The 24668-nt window shown below is 34.3% G+C and overlaps 1 protein-coding gene across 2 annotated transcripts in view; it reads right to left on the reverse strand.

Annotated features, from left to right (window-relative positions):
• The window catches only part of LOC129925248 (serine/arginine repetitive matrix protein 4-like), a 43859-nt gene that overhangs the window by 14719 nt on the left and 4472 nt on the right, over window positions 1–24668 (reverse strand). Inside the window, exon 3 of one of the 2 annotated variants that reach the window (XM_056024622.1) lies at window positions 17939–18073. The exons of the other annotated variant lie outside the window; for it this stretch is intronic. Coding sequence (XP_055880597.1) covers window positions 17939–18073 — 135 coding nt within the window. The remainder of the gene's footprint in view (window positions 1–17938; window positions 18074–24668) is intronic. 2 annotated transcript variants of the gene reach the window in all.

Below are 24668 nucleotides of genomic sequence, written 5' to 3' on the forward strand. Positions count from 1 at the left end.
ACATACTACATCACAAACTAGATAGTACATCACAACCTACATATTACATCACAAACTACATACTACATCACAAACTTGCTACTACATCACAATCTAGATATTACATCACAAACTACATACTACATCACAAACTTGATACTACATCACAAACTACATACTACATCACAAACTACATACTACATCACAACTACATACTACATCACAAACTACATACTACATCACAAACTAGCTACTACATCACAAACTTGATACTACATCACAAACTACATACTACATCACAAACTACATACTACATCACAAGCAACATACTACATCACAAGCTACATACTACATCACAAACTACATACTACATAACAAACTACATACTACATCACAAACTAGATACTACATAACAAGCTACATACTACGACATAAACTTTATACTACATCACAAACTACATACTACATCACAAACTAGATACTACATCACAAGCTACATACTACATCACAAACTAGATACTACATCACAAACTACATACTACATCACAAACTACATACTACATCACAAACTACATACTACATCACAAACTAGTTACTACATCACAAACTACATACTACATCACAAGCTACATACTACATCACAAACTTTATACTACATAACAAACTACATACTACATCACAAACTTTATACTACATCACAAACTACATACTACATCACAAACTTTATACTATATAACAAGCTACATACTACATCACAAACTACATACTACTTCACAAACTAGATACTACATCACAAGCTACATACTACATCACAAGCTACAAACTACATCACAAACTACATACTACATAACAAACTACATACTACATCACAAACTACATACTACATCACAAACTGGATACTACATCACAAACTACATACTACATCACAAACTAGATACTACATTACAACTACATACTACATCACAAACTTGCTACTGCATCACAAACTACATACTACATAACACAGTTGCTACTACATCACAAACTTGATACTACATCACAAACTTGATACTAGATCACAAACTTGCTACTACATCACAAACTACATACTACATCACAAACTTGCTACTACATCACAAACTTGATACTATATCACAAACTACATACTGCATCACAAACTACATACTACATCCCAAACTTGCTACTACATCACAAACTACATACTACATCCCAAACTTGCTACTACATCACAAACTACATACTACATCACAAACTTGCTACTACATCACAATCTAGATATTACATCACAAACTACATACTACATCACAAACTTGATACTACATCACAAACTACATACTACATCACAAACTACATACTACATCACAACTACATACTACATCACAAACTACATACTACATCACAAACTAGCTACTACATCACAAACTTGATACTACATCACAAACTACATACTACATCACAAACTACATACTACATCACAAGCAACATACTACATCACAAGCTACATACTACATCACAAACTACATACTACATAACAAACTACATACTACATCACAAACTAGATACTACATAACAAGCTACATACTACGACATAAACTTTATACTACATCACAAACTACATACTACATCACAAACTAGATACTACATCACAAGCTACATACTACATCACAAACTAGATACTACATCACAAACTACATACTACATCACAAACTACATACTACATCACAAACTACATACTACATCACAAACTAGTTACTACATCACAAACTACATACTACATCATAAGCTACATACTACATCACAAACTTTATACTACATAACAATATACATACTACATCACAAACTTTATACTACATCACAAACTACATACTACATCACAAACTTTAAACTACATCACAAACTACATACTACATCACAAACTTTATACTACATCACAAACTAGATACTACATCAAAAACTACATACTACATCACAAACTACATACTACATCACAAACTAGATACTACATCACAAACTACATACTACATCACAAGCTACATACTACATCACAAACTTTATACTACATAACAAACTACATACTACATCACAAGCTAGATACTACATCACAAACTACATACTACATCACAAGCTACATACTACACCACAAACTTTATACTACATAACAAACTACATACTACATGACAAACTTAATACTACATCACAAACTACATACTACATCACAAACTTTATACTACATAACAAACTACATACTACATCACAAACTTTATACTACATCACAAACTACATACTACATCACAAACTAGATACTACATCACAAGCTACATACTACATCACAAGCTACATACTACATCACAAACTACATACTACATCACAAACTTGATACTACATCACAAGCAACATACTACATCAAAAACTACATACTACATCACAAACTACATACTGCATCACAAACTAGATACTACATTAAAACTACATACTACATCACAAACTTGCTACTGCATCACAAACTACATACTACATCACACACTTGCTACTACATCACAAACTTGATACTACATCATAAACTTTATACTAGATCACAAACTTGCTACTACATCACAAACTACATACTACATCACAAACTTGCTACTACATCACAAACTACATACTACATCACAAACTACATACTACATCCCAAACTTGCTACTACATCACAAACTACATACTACATCACAAACTAGATACTACATCACAAGCTACATACTACATCACAAACTAGATACTACATCACAAACTACATACTACATCACAAACTACATACTACATCACAAACTACATACTACATCACAAACTAGATACTACATCACAAACTACATACTACATCATAAGCTACATACTACATCACAAACTTTATACTACATAACAATATACATACTACATCACAAACTTTATACTACATCACAAACTACATACTACATCACAAACTTTAAACTACATCACAAACTACATACTACATCACAAACTTTATACTACATCACAAACTAGATACTACATCAAAAACTACATACTACATCACAAACTACATACTACATCACAAACTAGATACTACATCACAAACTACATACTACATCACAAGCTACATACTACATCACAAACTTTATACTACATAACAAACTACATACTACATCACAAGCTAGATACTACATCACAAACTACATACTACATCACAAGCTACATACTACATCACAAACTTTATACTACATAACAAACTACATACTACATGACAAACTTAATACTACATCACAAACTACATACTACATCACAAACTTTATACTACATAACAAACTACATACTACATCACAAACTTTATACTACATCACAAACTACATACTACATCACAAACTAGATACTACATCACAAGCTACATACTACATCACAAGCTACATACTACATCACAAACTACATACTACATCACAAACTTGATACTACATCACAAGCAACATACTACATCAAAAACTACATACTACATCACAAACTACATACTGCATCACAAACTAGATACTACATTAAAACTACATACTACATCACAAACTTGCTACTGCATCACAAACTACATACTACATCACACACTTGCTACTACATCACAAACTTGATACTACATCATAAACTTTATACTAGATCACAAACTTGCTACTACATCACAAACTACATACTACATCACAAACTTGCTACTACATCACAAACTACATACTACATCACAAACTACATACTACATCCCAAACTTGCTACTACATCACAAACTACATACTACATCACAAACTTGCTACTACATCACAAACTTGCTACTACATCACAAACTTGATACTACATCACAAACTACATACTACATCACAAACTACATACTACATCACAAACTTGCTACTACATAACAAACTTGATACTACACCACAAACTACATACTACATCCCAAACTACATACTACATCACAAACTACATACTACATCACAAACTAGATACTACATCACAACCTACATATTACATCACAAACTACATACTACATCACAAACTTGCTACTACATCACAATCTAGATATTACATCACAAACTACATACTACATCACAAACTTGATACTACATCACAAACTACATACTACATCACAAACTACATACTACATCACAACTACATACTACATCACAAACTACATACTACATCACAAACTAGCTACTACATCACAAACTTGATACTACATCACAAACTACATACTACATCACAAACTACATACTACATCACAAGCAACATACTACATCACAAGCTACATACTACATCACAAACTACATACTACATAACAAACTACATACTACATCACAAACTAGATACTACATAACAAGCTACATACTACGACATAAACTTTATACTACATCACAAACTACATACTACATCACAAACTAGATACTACATCACAAGCTACATACTACATCACAAACTAGATACTACATCACAAACTACATACTACATCACAAACTACATACTACATCACAAACTACATACTACATCACAAACTAGTTACTACATCACAAACTACATACTACATCACAAGCTACATACTACATCACAAACTTTATACTACATAACAAACTACATACTACATCACAAACTTTATACTACATCACAAACTACATACTACATCACAAACTTTATACTATATAACAAGCTACATACTACATCACAAACTACATACTACATCAACAAACTAGATACTACATCACAAGCTACATACTACATCACAAGCTACAAACTACATCACAAACTACATACTACATAACAAACTACATACTACATCACAAACTTGATACTACATCACAAACTACATACTACATCACAAACTACATACTACATCACAAACTTGCTACTACATAACAAACTTGATACTACATCACAAACTACATACTACATCCCAAACTACATACTACATCACAAACTACATACTACATCACAAACTAGATACTACATCACAACCTACATATTACATCACAAACTACATACTACATTACAAACTTGCTACTACATCACAATCTAGATATTACATCACAAACTACATACTACATCACAAGCTACAAACTACATCACAAACTACATACTACATAACAAACTACATACTACATCACAAACTTGATACTACATCACAAACTACATACTACATCACAAACTACATACTACATCACAAACTTGCTACTACATAACAAACTTGATACTACATCACAAACTACATACTACATCCCAAACTACATACTACATCACAAACTACATACTACATCACAAACTAGATACTACATCACAACCTACATATTACATCACAAACTACATACTACATTACAAACTTGCTACTACATCACAATCTAGATATTACATCACAAACTACATACTACATCACAAACTTGATACTACATCACAAACTAGATACTACATCACAAACTACATACTACATCACAAACTACATACTACATCACAAACTACATACTACATCACAAACTAGTTACTACATCACAAACTACATACTACATCACAAGCTACATACTACATCACAAACTTTATACTACATAACAAACTACATACTACATCACAAACTTTATACTACATCACAAACTACATACTACATCACAAACTTTATACTATATAACAAGCTACATACTACATCACAAACTACATACTACATCAACAAACTAGATACTACATCACAAGCTACATACTACATCACAAGCTACAAACTACATCACAAACTACATACTACATAACAAACTACATACTACATCACAAACTTGATACTACATCACAAACTACATACTACATCACAACTACATACTACATCACAAACTACATACTACATCACAAACTAGCTACTACATCACAAACTTGATACTACATCACAAACTACATACTACATCACAAACTACATACTACATCACAAGCAACATACTACATCACAAGCTACATACTACATCACAAACTACATACTACATAACAAACTACATCTTACATCACAAACTAGATACTACATCACAAGCTACATACTACATCACAAACTAGATACTACATCACAAACTACATACTACATCACAAACTACATACTACATCACAAACTACATACTACATCACAAACTAGTTACTACATCACAAACTACATACTACATCACAAGCTACATACTACATCACAAACTTTATACTACATAACAAACTACATACTACATCACAAACTTTATACTACATCACAAACTACATACTACATCACAAACTTTATACTATATAACAAGCTACATACTACATCACAAACTACATACTACATCACAAACTAGATACTACATCACAAGCTACATACTACATCACAAGCTACAAACTACATCACAAACTACATACTACATAACAAACTACATACTACATCACAAATTTTATACTACATCACAAACTACATACTACATCACAAACTACATACTACATCACAAACTACATACTACATCACAAACTACATACTACATCACAAACTAGATACTACATCACAAACTACATCACAAGCTACATACTTCATCACAAACTTTATACTACATAACAAACTACATACTACATCACAAACTTTATACTACATCACAAACTACATACTACATCACAAACTTTATACTACATAACAAACTACATACTACATCCCAAACTTGATACTACATCACAAACTACATACTGCATCACAAACTAGATACTACATTACAACTACATACTACATCACAAACTTGCTACTGCATCACAAACTACATACTACATAACACAGTTGCTACTACATCACAAACTTGATACTACATCACAAGCTTGATACTAGATCACAAACTTGCTACTACATCACAAACTACATACTACATCACAAACTTGCTACTACATCACAAACTTGATACTATATCACAAACTACATACTGCATCACAAACTACATACTACATCCCAAACTTGCTACTACATCACAAACTACATACTACATCCCAAACTTGCTACTACATCACAAACTACATACTACATCACAAACTTGCTACTACATCACAAACTTAATACTACATCACAAACTACATACTATATAACAAAGTACATACTACATCACAAACTACATACTACATCAAAAACTACATACTACATCATAAACTACATACTACATCACAAACTACATACTACATCACAAACTACATACTACATCACAAACTACATACTACATCACAAATTTGCTACTACATCACAAACTTGATACTACATCACAAACTAGATACTACATCACAAGCTACATACTACATCACAAACTAGATACTACATCACAAACTACATACTACATCACAAACTACATACTACATCACAAACTACATACTACATCACAAACTAGATACTACATCACAAACTACATCACAAGCTACATACTACATCACAAACTTTATACTACATCACAAACTACATACTACATCACAAACTTTATACTACATAACAAACTTGATACTACATCACAAACTACATACTGCATCACAAACCACATACTACATCACAAGCGATATACTACATCACAAAAGTGATACCAGATCACAAACTACATACTACATCCCAAACTACATACTACATCCCAAACTACATACTACATCACAAACTTGCTACTATATCACAAACTACATACTACATCACAAACTTGATACTACATCACAAACTACATACTACATCACAAACTACATACTACATCACAAACTACATACTACATCACAAGCAACATACTACATCACAAGCTACATACTACATCACAAACTACATACTACTTAACAAACTACATACTACATCACAAACTAGATACTACATCACAAACTACATACTACTTAACAAACTACATACTACATCACAAACTAGATACTACATCAAAAACTTTATACTACATAACAAGCTACATACTACGACATAAACTTTATACTACATAACAAACTACATACTACATCACAAACTAGATACTACATCACAAGCTACATACTACATCACAAACTAGATACTTTATCACAAACTACATACTACATCACAAACTACATACTACATCACAAACTACATACTACATCACATACTAGATACTACATCACAAACTACATACTACATCACAAGCTACATACTACATCACAAACTTTATACTACATAACAAACTACATACTACATCACAAACTTTATACTACATCACAAACTACATAATACATCATAAACTTTATACTACATAACAAGCTACATACTACATCACAAACTACATACTACATCACAAACTAGATACTACATCACAAGCTACATACTACATCACAAGCTACATACTACATCACAAACTACATAGTACATAACAAACTACATACTACATCACAAACTTTATACTACATCACAAACTACATACTACATCACAAACTTTATACTACATAACAAGCTACATACTACGACATAAACTTTATACTACATCACAAACTACATACTACATCACAAACGAGATACTACATCACAAGCTACATACTACATCACAAACTAGATACTGCATCACAAACCACATACTACATCACAAGCGACATACTACATCACAAAAGTGATACCAGATCACAAACTACATACTACATCCCAAACTACATACTACATCCCATACTTGATACTATATCACAAACTTGCTACTACATCACAAACTACATACTACATCACAAACTTGCTACTACATCACATACTACATACTGCATCACAAACTACATACTTCATCACAAACTACATACTACATCACAAACTACATACTTCATCAAAAACTTGCTACTACATCCCAAACTTGATACTACATCACAAACTATATACTGCATCACAAACTACATAATACATCACAACTACATAGTACATCACAAACTTGCTACTGCATCACAAACTACATACTACATCACACACTTGCTACTACAAACTTGATACTAGATCACAAACTACATACTACATCATAAACTACATACTACATCCCAAACTTGATACTATATCACAAACTTGCTACTACATAACAAACTACATACTACATCCCAAACCAAATACTATATCACAAACTTGCTACTACATCAGAAACTACATACTACATCACAAACTACATACTACATCCCAAACGTGATACTATATCACAAACTTGCTACATCATCACAAACTACATACTACATCACAAACTGCATACTACATCACAAACTTGCTACTACATCACAAACTACATACTACATCACAAACTTGCTACTACATCACAAACTACATACTACATCACAAACTACATACTTTATCACAAACTTGCTACTACATTCCAAACTTGATACTACATCACAAACTACATACTGCATCAAAAACTAGATACTACATCACAACTACATACTACATCACAAACTTGCTATGCATCACAAACTACATACTACATCACACACTTGCTACTACATCACAAACTTTATACTACATCACAAACTTGATACTAGTTCACAAACTTGCTACTACATCACAAACTACATACTACATCACAAACTTGCTACTACATCACAAACTTGATACTATATCACAAACTACATACTGCATCACAAACTACATACTACATCACAAACTTGCTACTACATCACAAACTACATACTACATCACAAACTTGCTACTACATCACAAACTTGATACTACATCACAAACTACATACTACATCACAAACTACATACTACATCACAAATTTACTACTACATCACAAACTTGATACTACATCACAAACTACATACTACATCACAAACTACATACTACATCACAAACTACATACTACATCACAAACTACATACTACATCACAAACTTTATACTACATAACAAGCTACATACTACGACACAAAGTTTATACTACATCACAAACTACATACTACATCACAAACTACATACTACATCACAAACTACATACTACATCACAAACTACATACTAAATCAAAAACTACATACTACATCACAACTACATACTACATCACAAACTACATACTACATCACAAACTAGATACTACATCACAAACTTGATACTACATCACAAACTAGATACTACATCACAAACTTACTACAACATCACATTCTACATAATACATCACAAACTCGCAACTACATTCCAAACTTGATACAGCATCACACTTGCTACTACATCCCAAACTTGATACCAGATCACAAACTACATACTACATCCAAAACTACATACTACATCCCAAACTTGATACTATATCACAAACTTGCTTTTACATCACAAACTACATACTACATCACAAACTTGCTACTACATCCCAAACTTGATACTACATCACAAACTATATACTGCTTCACAAACTACATACTACATCACAACTACATACTACATCACAAACTTGCTACTGCATCACAAACTACTTACTTCATCACACACTTGCTACTACATCACAAACTTGATACTACATCACAAACTTGATACTAGATCACAAACGACATACTACATCACAAACTACATACTACATCCCAAACTTGAGACTATATCACAAACTTGCTACTACATACAACCTACATACTACATCTCAAACTTGATACTATATCACAAACTTGCTACTACATCACAAACTACATACTACATCACAAACTACATACTACATCACAAACTTGCTACTACATCACAAACTTGATACTATATCACAAACTACATACTGCATCACAAACTACATACTACATCACAAACTTGCTACTACATCACAAACTACATACTACATCACAAACTTGCTACTACATCACAAACTTGATACTACATCACAAACTACATACTACATCACAAACTACATACTACATCACAAATTTACTACTACATCACAAACTTGATACTACATCACAAACTACATACTACATCACAAACTACATACTACATCACAAACTACATACTACATTACAAACTACATACTACATCACAAACTTTATACTACATAACAAGCTACATACTACGACACAAAGTTTATACTACATCACAAACTACATACTACATCACAAACTACATACTACATCACAAACTACATACTACATCACAAACTACATACTAAATCAAAAACTACATACTACATCACAACTACATACTACATCACAAACTACATACTACATCACAAACTAGAAACTACATCACAAACTTGATACTACATCACAAACTAGATACTACATCACAAACTTACTACAACATCACATTCTACATAATACATCACAAACTCGCAACTACATTCCAAACTTGATACAGCATCACACTTGCTACTACATCCCAAACTTGATACCAGATCACAAACTACATACTACATCCAAAACTACATACTACATCCCAAACTTGATACTATATCACAAACTTGCTTTTACATCACAAACTACATACTACATCACAAACTTGCTACTACATCCCAAACTTGATACTACATCACAAACTATATACTGCTTCACAAACTACATACTACATCACAACTACATACTACATCACAAACTTGCTACTGCATCACAAACTACTTACTTCATCACACACTTGCTACTACATCACAAACTTGATACTACATCACAAACTTGATACTAGATCACAAACTACATACTACATCACAAACTACATACTACATCCCAAACTTGAGACTATATCACAAACTTGCTACTACATACAACCTACATACTACATCTCAAACTTGATACTATATCACAAACTTGCTACTACATCACAAACTACATACTACATCACAAACTACATACTACATCCCAAACTTGATACTTTATCACAAACTTGCTACTACATCACAAACTACATACTATATCACAAACTGCATACTACATCACAAACTTGATACTACATCACAAACTACATACTACATCACAAACTTGCTACTACATCACAAACTACATACTACATCACAAACTACATACTTCAGCACAAACTTGCTACTACATCCCAAACTTGATACTACATCACAAACTACAAACTGCATCACAAACTACATACTACATCACAACTACATACTACATTACAAACTTGCTACTGCATCTGAAACTACACACTACATCACACACTTGCTACTACATCACAAACTTGATACTAGATCACAAACTTGCTACTACATCACAAACTACATACTACATCACAAACTTGCTACTACATCACAAACTACATACTACATCTTAAACTTGCTACTACATCACAAACTTGATACTACATCACAAACTACATACTTCATCAAAAACTACATACTACATCCCAAACTTGATAGTACATCACAAACTACATACTGCATCTAAAACTACATACTACATAACAAACTAGATACTACATCACAAACTACATACTACATCACAAACTACATACTACATCAAAAACTAGATACTACATCACAAACTACATACTATATCACAAACTACATACTACATCACAAACTACATACTACATCAAAAACTACATACTACATCATAAACTACATACCACATCACAAACTACATACTACATAACAAACTACATACTACATCACAAACTACATACTACATCACAAACTTGCTACTACATCACAAACTTGATACTACATCACAAAATACATACTGCATCACAAACTACATACTTCATCCCAAACTTGATACTACATCACAAACTACATACTGCATCACAAACCACATACTACATCACAAGCGACATACTACATCACAAAAGTGATACCAGATAACAAACTACATACTACATCCCAAACTACATACTACATCCCATACTTGATACTATATAACAAACTTGCTACTACATCACAAACTACATACTACATCACAAACTTGGTACTACATCACAAACTACATACTGCATCACAAACTACATACTTCATCCCAAACTTGATACTAAATCACAAACTACATACTGCATCACAAACTACATACTACATCACAAGCTACATACTACATCACAAAAGTGATACCAGATCACAAACTACATACTACATCCCAAACTACATACTACATCCCAAACTTGATACTATATCACAAAATTGCTACTACATCACAAACTACATACTACATCACAAACTACATACTTCATCACAAACTACATACTACATCACAAACTACATACTTCATCAAAAACTTGCTACTACATCCCAAACTTGATACTACATCACAAACTATATACTGCATCATAAACTACATAATACATCACAACTACATACTACATCACAAACTTCATACGTCATCAAAAACTTGCTACTACATCCCAAACTTGATACTACATCACAAACTATATACTGCATCATAAACTACATAATACATCACAACTACATACTACATCACAAACTTGCTACTGCATCACAAACTACATACTACATCACACACTTGCTACTACATCACAAACTTGATACTACATCACAAACTTGATACTAGATCACAAACTACATACTACATCACAAACTACATACTACATCAGAAACTACATACTACATTACAAACTACATACTACATCCCAAACTTGATACTATATCACAAACTTGCTACATCATCACAAACTACATACTACATCACAAACTGCATACTACATCACAAACTTGCTACTACATCACAAACTACATACTACATTACAAACTTGCTACATCATCACAAACTACATACTACATCACAAACTGCATACTACATCACAAACTTGCTACTACATCACAAACTACATACTACATTACAAACTTGCTACAACATCACAAACTACATACTACATTACAAACTACATACTTTATCACAAACTTGCCACTACATCCCAAACTTGAAACTACATCACAAACTACATACTGCATCACAAACTAGATACTACATCACAACTACATACTACATTACAAACTTGCTACTGCATCACAAACTACATACTACATCACACTCTTGCTACTACATCACAAACTTGATTCTACATCACAAACTTGATACTAGATCACAAACTTGCTACTACATCACAAACTACATACTACATCACACACTTGCTACTACATCACAAACTTGATACTATATCACAAACTACATACTGCATCACAGACTACATACTACATCCCAAACTTGCTACTACATCACAAACTACATACTACATCACAAACTTGCTACTACATCACAAACTACATACTACATCACAAACTTGCTACTACATCACAAACTTGATAGTACATCACAAACTACATACTACATCACAAACTACATACTACATCACAAACTTGCTACTACATCACAAACTTGATACTACATCACAAACTACATACTTCATCATAAACTTGATACTACATCACAAACTACATACTTCATCACAAACTTGCTACTACATCCCAAACTTGATACTACATCACAAACTATATACTGCATCACAAACTACATACTACATCACAACTACATACTACATCACAAACTTGCTACTGCATCACAAACTACATACTTCATCACAAATTTGCTACTGCATCACAAACTACATTCTATATCACAAACTTGCTACTGCATAAATAACTACATACTACATCACAAACTTGCTACAACATTACAAACTTGCTACTACATCACAAACTTGCTACTACATCTCAAACTACATACTACATCACACACTTGCTACTACATCACAAACTTTATACTACATCACAAACTTGATACTAGATCACAAACTTGCTACTACATCACAAACTATATACTACATCACAAACTTGCTACTACATCACAAACTTGATACTATATCACAAACTACATACTGCATCACAAACTACATACTACATCCCAAACTTGCTACTACATCACAAACTACATACTACATCACAAACTTGCTACTACATCACAAACTAGCTACTACATCACAAACTTGCTACTACATCACAAACTTGATACTATATCACAAACTACATACTACATCACAAACTACATACTACATCACAAACTTGCTACTACATCACAAACTTGATACTACATCACAAACTACATACTACATCCCAAACTACATACTAGATCACAAACTACATACTACATCACAAACTACATACTACATCACAAACTACATTTTACATCACAAACTACATACTACATCATAAACTACATACTACATCACAAACTACATACTACATCACAAACTACATACTACATCACAAACTTGCTACTACATCACAAACTTGATACTACATCACAAACTACATACTGCATCACAAACTACATACTTCATCCTAAACTTGATACTACATCACAAACTACATACTGCATCACAAACTACATTCTACATCACAAGCTACATACTACATCACAAACTACATTCTACATCACAAACTTGCTACTACATCCCAAACTTGATACTACATCACAAACTATATACTACATCACAAAATACATACTAAATACTACATAACAAACTACATACTACATCCCAAACCAAATACTATATCACAAACATGCTACTACATCAGAAACTACATACTACATCACAAACTACATACTACATCCCAAACTTGATACTATATCACAAACTTGCTACATCATCACAAACTACATAGTACATCACAAACTGCATACTACATCACAAACTTGCTACTACATCACAAACTACATACTACATTACAAACTTGCTAGTACATCACAAACTACATACTACATCACAAACTACATACTTTATCACAAACTTGCTACTACATCCCAAACTTGATACTACATCACAAACTACATACTGCATCACAAACTAGATACTACATCACAACTACATACTACATTACAAACTTGCTACTGCATCACAAACTACATACTACATCACACACTTGCTACTACATCCCAAACTTGATACTACATCACAAACTATATACTGCATCACAAACTACATACTACATCACAACTACATACTACATCACAAACTTGCTACTGCATCACAAACTACATACTTCATCACAAACTACATACTACATCACAAACTACATACTTCATCACAAACTTGCTACTACATCCCAAACTTGATACTACATCACAAACTATATACTGCATCACAAACTACATACTACATCACAACTACATACTACATCACAAACTTGCCACTGCATCAGAAACTACATACTACATCACAAACTTGCTACTGCATCACAACTACATACTACATCACAAACTTGCTACTGCATCACAAACTACATACTACATCTCAAACTTGCTACTGCATCACAAACTACATACTATATCACAAACTTGCTACTGCATCAACAACTACATACTACATCACAAACTTGCTACAACATCACAAGCTATAAACTACATCACAAACTTGCTACTACATCACAAACTTGCTACTACATCACAAGCTATAAACTACATCACAAACTTGCTACTACATCACAAACTTGCTACTACTTTACAAGCTACATACTACTTTACAAACTTGCAACTACATCATAAACTTGCAACTACATCCCAAACTTGATACTACATCACAAACTTGATACTAGATCACACACTTGCTACTACATCACAAATTTGCTACTACATCACAAGCTACAAACTACATCACAAACTTGATATTACATCACGCACTTGATACTACATCACAAACTTGCTACTACTTTACAAGCTACATACTACATTACAAACTTGCAACTACATCATAAACTTGCAACTACATCCCAAACTTGATACTACATCACAAACTTGATACTAGATCACACACTTGCTATTACATCACAAATTTGCTACTACATCACAAGCTACATACTGCATCACAAACTATATACTAAATAACAAACTTACTACTACATCACAAACTTGATACTACATCACAAAATTGATACTACATCACAAACTTGATACTTCATCACAAAATTGATACTACATCACAAACTTGATACTACATCACAAACTTGATACTACATCACAAAATTGATACTACATCACAAACTTGATACTACATCACAAACTCGAGTTACACGAATGCTTGAATGACAAGAATGTATGGGTACAAAACCCCAGTGGACTGCTTAAAGAAATGTTCTGGTCTGACATGTATCACACAAGGACTGCTTAAAGAAATGTTCTGGTCTGAAATGTATCCCACAAGGACTGCTTAAAGAAATGTTCTGGTCTGAAATGTATCCCACAAGGACTGCTTAAAGAAATGTTCTGGTCTGAAATGTATCGCACAAGGACTGCTTAAAGAAATGTTCTGGTCTGAAATGTATCCCACAAGGACTGCTTAAAGAAATGTTCTGGTCTAAATTGTATCGCACAAGGACTTCTTAAAGAAATGTTCTGGTCTAAATTGTATCGCACAAGGACTTCTTAAAGAAATGTTCTGGTCTAAATTGTATCGCACAAGGACTTCTTAAAGAAATGTTCTGGTCTAAATTGTATCGCACAAGGACTGCTTAAAGAAATGTTCTGGTCTGAAATGTATCCCACAAGGACTGCTTAAAGAAATGTTCTGGTCTAAAATGTATCGCACAAGGACTTCTTAAAGAAATGTTCTGGTCTAAATTGTATCGCACAAGGACTTCTTAAAGAAATGTTCTGGTCTGAAATGTATCCCACAAGGACTGCTTAAAGAAATGTTCTGGTCTAAAATGTATCGCACAAGGACTTCTTAAAGAAATGTTCTGGTCTGAAGATGACAAGGGCCCGATGACAGTGCAGATCGTGTAGCCTCTCTCTTCATTGGAACACATTGCCAACATATTATGTCTATAGAAGAAACGAAGGGAAATGTGGATGTAATGTAGAGACAACTCTGGTTCTTTCTTCACAAACATGACTTGAGATCTAGTCCTAGTATTAGGCCTAACTGCATTGATATTGAAGCTTTGAGAGGACAGGGGCTACACTAAAATTCGGCCCGCTTACTAAGATCTGGTAATGTCTTCAAAGTGTAGACGATAATTCCGCCCCCCCCCTTTCCTTCCCACCTCACCGAATAGACTAGAAGGACTAGATGCCATGCTGTTGAACTGAAACAGTTGTTAAGAAAAACTTACATCCGAACAAGAAGATTCTTTTGACGACCTTGATTTATGGTCACGTTTTCTCTTGGTTTTTGAACGGGATCTGCTTTGAGTCCTTGACCTTCTTGGCCTTTTATCAGCCACTTTGGTACACTCACTGTTACTCGACTAATAGACAAATAAAAAGTGAACTTCAAGACACTCTTCTGTAAGGCATTATGTTCTCTTGTTTATATAGATATATGATACGTTTAATCAGAAGAGTCCGCATTAAAACGATCTCCCAAATACTTCTAACCTATGTATTCTAGATCGCGTTTCTTATTGTCCCTCACCCTTCCCCTTCTAAACTAGTCTTACATACAATCTACTCAATCTAGGACGTCTACTTCCCCTTCTAAACTAGTCTTACATACAATCTACTCAATCTAGGACGTCTACTTCCCCTTCTAAACTAGTCCTACATACAATCTACTCAATCTAGGACGTCTACTTCCACTTCTAAACTAGTCTTACATACAATCTACTCAATCTAGGACATATACTTCCACTTCTAAACTAGTAGTACATACAATCTACTCAATCTAGGACATATACTTCCACTTCAGAACTAATCCTACATACAATCTACTCAATCTAGGACGTCTACTTCCACTTCTAAACTAGTCCTACATACAATCTACTCAATCTAGGACATATACTTCCACTTCTAAACTAGTCCTACATACAATCTACTCAATCTAGGACATATACTTCCACTTCTAAACTAGTCTTACATACAATCTACTCAATCTAGGACGTCTACTTCCCCTTCTAAACTAGTCCTACATACAATCTACTCAATCTAGGACATATACTTCCACTTCTAAACTAGTCCTACATACAATCTACACAATCTAGGACATATACTTCCACTTCTAAACTAGTCCTACATACAATCTACACAATCTAGGACGTCTAATTCCCCTTCTAAACTAGTCCTACATACAATCTACTCAATCTAGGACATATACTTCCACTTCTAAACTACTCTTACATACAATCTACTTAATCTAGGACGTCTACTTCCCCTTCTAAACTAGTCCTACATACAATCTACTCAATCTAGGACGTCTACTTCCCCTTCTAAACTAGTCTTACATACAATCTACTCAATCTAGGACGTCTACTTCCACTTCTAAACTAGTCTTACATACAATCTACTCAATCTAGGACGTCTACTTCCACTTCTAAACTAGTCTTACATACAATCTACTCAATCTAGGACGTCTACTTCCCCTTCTAAACTAGTCTTACATACAATCTACTCAATCTAGGACGTCTACTTCCCCTTCTAAACTAGTCCTACATACAATCTACTCAATCTAGGACGTCTACTTCCACTTCTAAACTAGTCTTACATACAATCTACTCAATCTAGGACGTCTACTTCCACTTCTAAACTAGTCTTACATACAATCTACTCAATCTAGGACGTCTACTTCCCCTTCTAAACTAGTCTTATATACAATCTACTCAATTTAGGACGTCTACTTCCACTTCTAAACTAGTCTTACATACAATCTACTCAATCTAGGACGTCTACTTCCACTTCTAAACTAGTCCTACATACAATCTACTCAATCTAGGACGTCTACTTCCCCTTCTAAACTAGTCTTACATACAATCTACTCAATCTAGGACGTCTACTTCCCCTTCTAAACTAGTCCTACATACAATCTACTCAATCTAGGACGTCTACTTCCCCTTCTAAACTAGTCCTACATACAATCTACTCAATCTAGGACATATACTTCCACTTCTAAACTAGTCCTACATACAATCTACTCAATCTAGGACGTCTACTTCGGCCTTTCAGCTCTAAATATTTGATTAGCTGTATTATGCTTTTTGGACAGAGCCCTTTTTTAAAAATAGCATCCAGCGATCCAAGCACACACACATTTTGTCCGAACCTCTTCCCCCAACACATTTGAACGCTCCCTAACATAATTGTGGCTCATTATTGTACGTTGAATTACAAAGACCCGCTTCTATCGACCTTCGACATACAAACACATATTTCTGGCCTAATCATTCTAGTATTATAATCTATTTCTATTAACTATCACTGAGTTTTCTTCGGCTTCTTAATTTCATATTAAAGTATTTCATAATCTCTATGAAGCTATTTGGCAGGACACCTATTTGGCTATCAGTCTGGCGTCGTAACGCTCTCTCACCCAGTAATTCTTTTTTAACCCCACATTCAACACACAAAAATAATAAAGTTATACCCCAACATTTCATTTTGTTTTTATAAATATTTACACACAAAAACACATATTCAGTCTGTGCCACACAAAAACACATGTTCAGTCTGTGCCACACAAAAAAACATGTTCAGTCTGTGTCACACAAAAACACATGTTCAGTCTGTGCCACACAAAAACACATGTTCAGTCTGTGTCACACAAAAACACATGTTCAGTCTGTGCCACACAAAAACACATGTTCAGTCTCTGTGTCACACAAAAACACATGAACAGTCTGTGTCACACAAAAACACATGTTCAGTCTGTGTCACACAAAAACACATGTTCAGTCTGTGTCACACAAAAACACATGTTCAGTCTGTGCCACACAAAAACACATGTTCAGTCTGTGCCACACAAAAACACATGTTCAGTCTGTGTCACACAAAAACACATATTTAGTCTGTGTCACACAAAAACACATATTCAATCTGTGTCACACAAAAACACATGTTTAGTCTGTGTCACACAAAAACACATGTTCAATCTGTGTCACACAAAAACACATATTTAGTCTGTGTCACACAAAAACACATGTTCAATCTGTGTTACACAAAAACACATATTTAGTCTGTGTCACACAAAAACACATGTTCAGTCTGTGTCACACAAAAACACACGTTTAGTCTGTGTCACACAAAAACACATGTTCAATCTGTGTCACACAAAAACACATATTTAGTCTGTGTCACACAAAAACACATGTTCAATCTGTGTCACACAAAAACACATGTTCAGTCTGTGTCACACAAAAACACATATTTAGTCTGTGCCTCACAAAAACACATATTCAGTCTGTGTCACACAAAAACACATGTTCAGTCTGTGCCACACAAAAACACATGTTCAGTCTGTGCCACACAAAAACACATGTTCAGTCTGTGTCACACAAAAACACATGTTCAGTCTGTGCCACACAAAAACACATGTTCAGTCTCTGTGTCACACAAAAACACATGAACAGTCTGTGTCACACAAAAACACATGTTCAGTCTGTGTCACACAAAAACACATGTTCAGTCTGTGTCACACAAAAACACATGTTCAGTCTGTGCCACACAAAAACACATGTTCAGTCTGTGCCACACAAAAACACATGTTCAGTCTGTGTCACACAAAAACACATATTTAGTCTGTGTCACACAAAAACACATATTCAATCTGTGTCACACAAAAACACATGTTTAGTCTGTGTCACACAAAAACACATGTTCAATCTGTGTCACACAAAAACACATATTTAGTCTGTGTCACACAAAAACACATGTTCAATCTGTGTCACACAAAAACACATATTTAGTCTGTGTCACACAAAAACACATGTTCAGTCTGTGTCACACAAAAACACATGTTTAGTCTGTGTCACACAAAAACACATGTTCAATCTGTGTCACACAAAAACACATATTTAGTCTGTGTCACACAAAAACACATGTTCAATCTGTGTCACACAAAAACACATGTTCAGTCTGTGTCACACAAAAACACATATTTAGTCTGTGCCTCACAAAAACACATATTCAGTCTGTGTCACACAAAAACACATGTTCAGTCTGTGCCACACAAAAACACATGTTCAGTCTGTGCCTCACAAAAACACATGTTCAGTCTGTGTCACACAAAAACACATGTTCAGTCTGTGTAACACAAAAACACATGTTCAGTCTGTGTCACACAAAAACACATGTTCAGTCTGTGCCACACAAAAACACATGTTCAGTCTGTGTCTCACAAAAACACATGTTCAGTCTGTGCCTCACAAAAACACATGTTCAGTCTGTGTCACACAAAAACACATGCACATGTTCAGTCTGTGTCACACAAAAACACATGTTCAGTCTGTGCCACACAAAAACACATGTTCAGTCTGTGTCACACAAAAACACATGTTCAGTCTGTGTCACACAAAAACACATGTTCAGTCTGTGTCAAACAAAAACACATGTTCAGTCTGTGTCACACAAAATACATATTCAGTCTGTGTCACACAAAAACACATGTTCAGTCTGTGCCACACAAAAACACATGTTCAGTCTGTGTCACACAAAAACACATATTCAGTCTGTGTCACACAAAAACACATGTTCAGTCTCTGTGTCACACAAAAACACATGTTCAGTCTGTGTCACACAAAAACACATGTTCAGTCTTTGCCACACAAAAACACATGTTCAGTCTGTGTCACACAAAAACACATGTTCAGTCTGTGCCACACAAAAACACATGTTCAGTCTGTGCCTCACAAAAACACATGTTCAGTCTGTGTCACACAAAAACACATGCACATGTTTAGTCTGTGTCACACAAAAACACATGTTCAGTCTGTGCCACACAAAAACACATGTTCAGTCTGTGTCACACAAAAACACATATTCAGTCTGTGTCACACAAAAACACATGTTCAGTCTGTGTCACACAAAAACACATGTTCAGTCTGTGCCACACAAAAACACATATTCAGTCTGTGTCACACAAATCACATGTTCAGTCTGTGCCACACCAAAACACATGTTCAGTCTGTTCCTCACAAAAACACATGTTCAGTCTGTGTCACACAAAAACACATGCACATGTTCAGTCTGTGTCACACAAAAACACATGTTCAGTCTGTGCCACACAAAAACACATGTTCAGTCTGTGTCACACAAAAACACATGTTCAGTCTGTGTCACACAAAAACACATATTCAGTCTGTGTCACACAAAAACACATGCTCAGTCTGTGTCACACAAAAACACATGTTCAGTCTGTGCCACACAAAAACACATATTCAGTCTGTGCCACACAAAAACACATATTCAGTCTGTGTCACACAAAAACACATGTTCAGTCTGTGTCACACAAAAACACATATTCAGTCTGTGCCACACAAAAACACATATTCAGTCTGTGTCACACAAAAACACATGTTTAGTCTGTGTCACACAAAAACACATATTCAGTGTGTGTCACACAAAAACACATATTCAGTCTGTGTCACACAAAAACACATGTTCAGTCTGTGCCACACAAAAACACATGTTCAGTCTCTGTGTCACACAAAAACACATGTTTAGTCTGTGCCTCACAAAAACACATGTTCAGTCTGTGCCTCACAAAAACACATGTTCAGTCTGTGCCTCACAAAAACACATGTTCAGTCTGTGCCTCACAAAAACACATGTTCAGTCTGTGCCTCACAAAAACACATGTTCAGTCTGTGCCTCACAAAAACACATGTTCAGTCTGTGCCTCACAAAAACACATGTTCAGTCTGTGTCACACAAAAACACATGCACATGTTCAGTCTGTGCCACACAAAAACACATGTTTAGTCTGTGCCACACAAAAACAAATGTTCAGTCTGTGCCTCACAAAACCACATGTTCAGTCTGTGTCACACAAAAACACATGCACATGTTCAGTCTGTGTCACACAAAAACACATGTTCAGTCTGTGTCACACAAAAACACATGCACATGTTCAGTCTGTGTCACACAAAAACACATGTTTAGTCTGTGCCACACAAAAACACATGTTCAGTCTGTGCCACACAAAAACACATATTCAGTTTGTGTCACACAAAAACACATGTTCAGTCTGTGTCACACAAAAACACATGTTCAGTCTGTGCCACACAAAAACACATGTTCAGTCTGTGCCTCACAAAAACACATGTTCAGTCTGTGTCACACAAAAACACATGCACATGTTCAGTCTGTGTCACACAAAAACACATGTTTAGTCTGTGCCACACAAAAACACATGTTCAGTCTGTGTCACACAAAAACACATATTCAGTCTGTGTCACACAAAAACACATGTTCAGTCTGTGTCACACAAAAACACATGTTCAGTCTGTGTCACACAAAAACACATGCACATGTTCAGTCTGTGTCACACAAAAACACATGTTTAGTCTGTGCCACACAAAAACACATGTTTAGTCTGTGTCTCACAAAAACACATGTTCAGTCTGTGCCTCACAAAAACACATGTTCAGTCTGTGTCACACAAAAACACATGCACATGTTCAGTCTGTGTCACACAAAAAACACATGTTCAGTCTGTGCCACACAAAAACACATGTTCAGTCTGTGTCACACAAAAACACATATTCAGTCAGTGTCACACAAAAACACATATTCAGTCTGTGTCACACAAAAACACATGTTCAGTCTGTGTCACACAAAAACACATGTTCAGTCTGTGCCTCACAAAAACACATGTTCAGTCTGTGTCACACAAAAACACATGCACATGTTCAGTCTGTGTCACACAAAAACACATATTCAGTCTGTGTCACACAAAAACACATGTTTAGTCTGTGTCACACAAAAACACATGTTCAGTCTGTGTCACACAAAAACACATATTCAGTCTGTGTCACACAAAAACAAATGTTTAGTCTGTGCCACACAAAAACACATGTTTAGTCTGTGCCACACAAAAACACATATTCAGTCTGTGCCACACAAAAACACATGTTT

This window comes from Biomphalaria glabrata, chromosome 3 (assembly GCF_947242115.1).
Source record: "Biomphalaria glabrata chromosome 3, xgBioGlab47.1, whole genome shotgun sequence".
Taxonomy (NCBI): domain Eukaryota; kingdom Metazoa; phylum Mollusca; class Gastropoda; family Planorbidae; genus Biomphalaria; species Biomphalaria glabrata.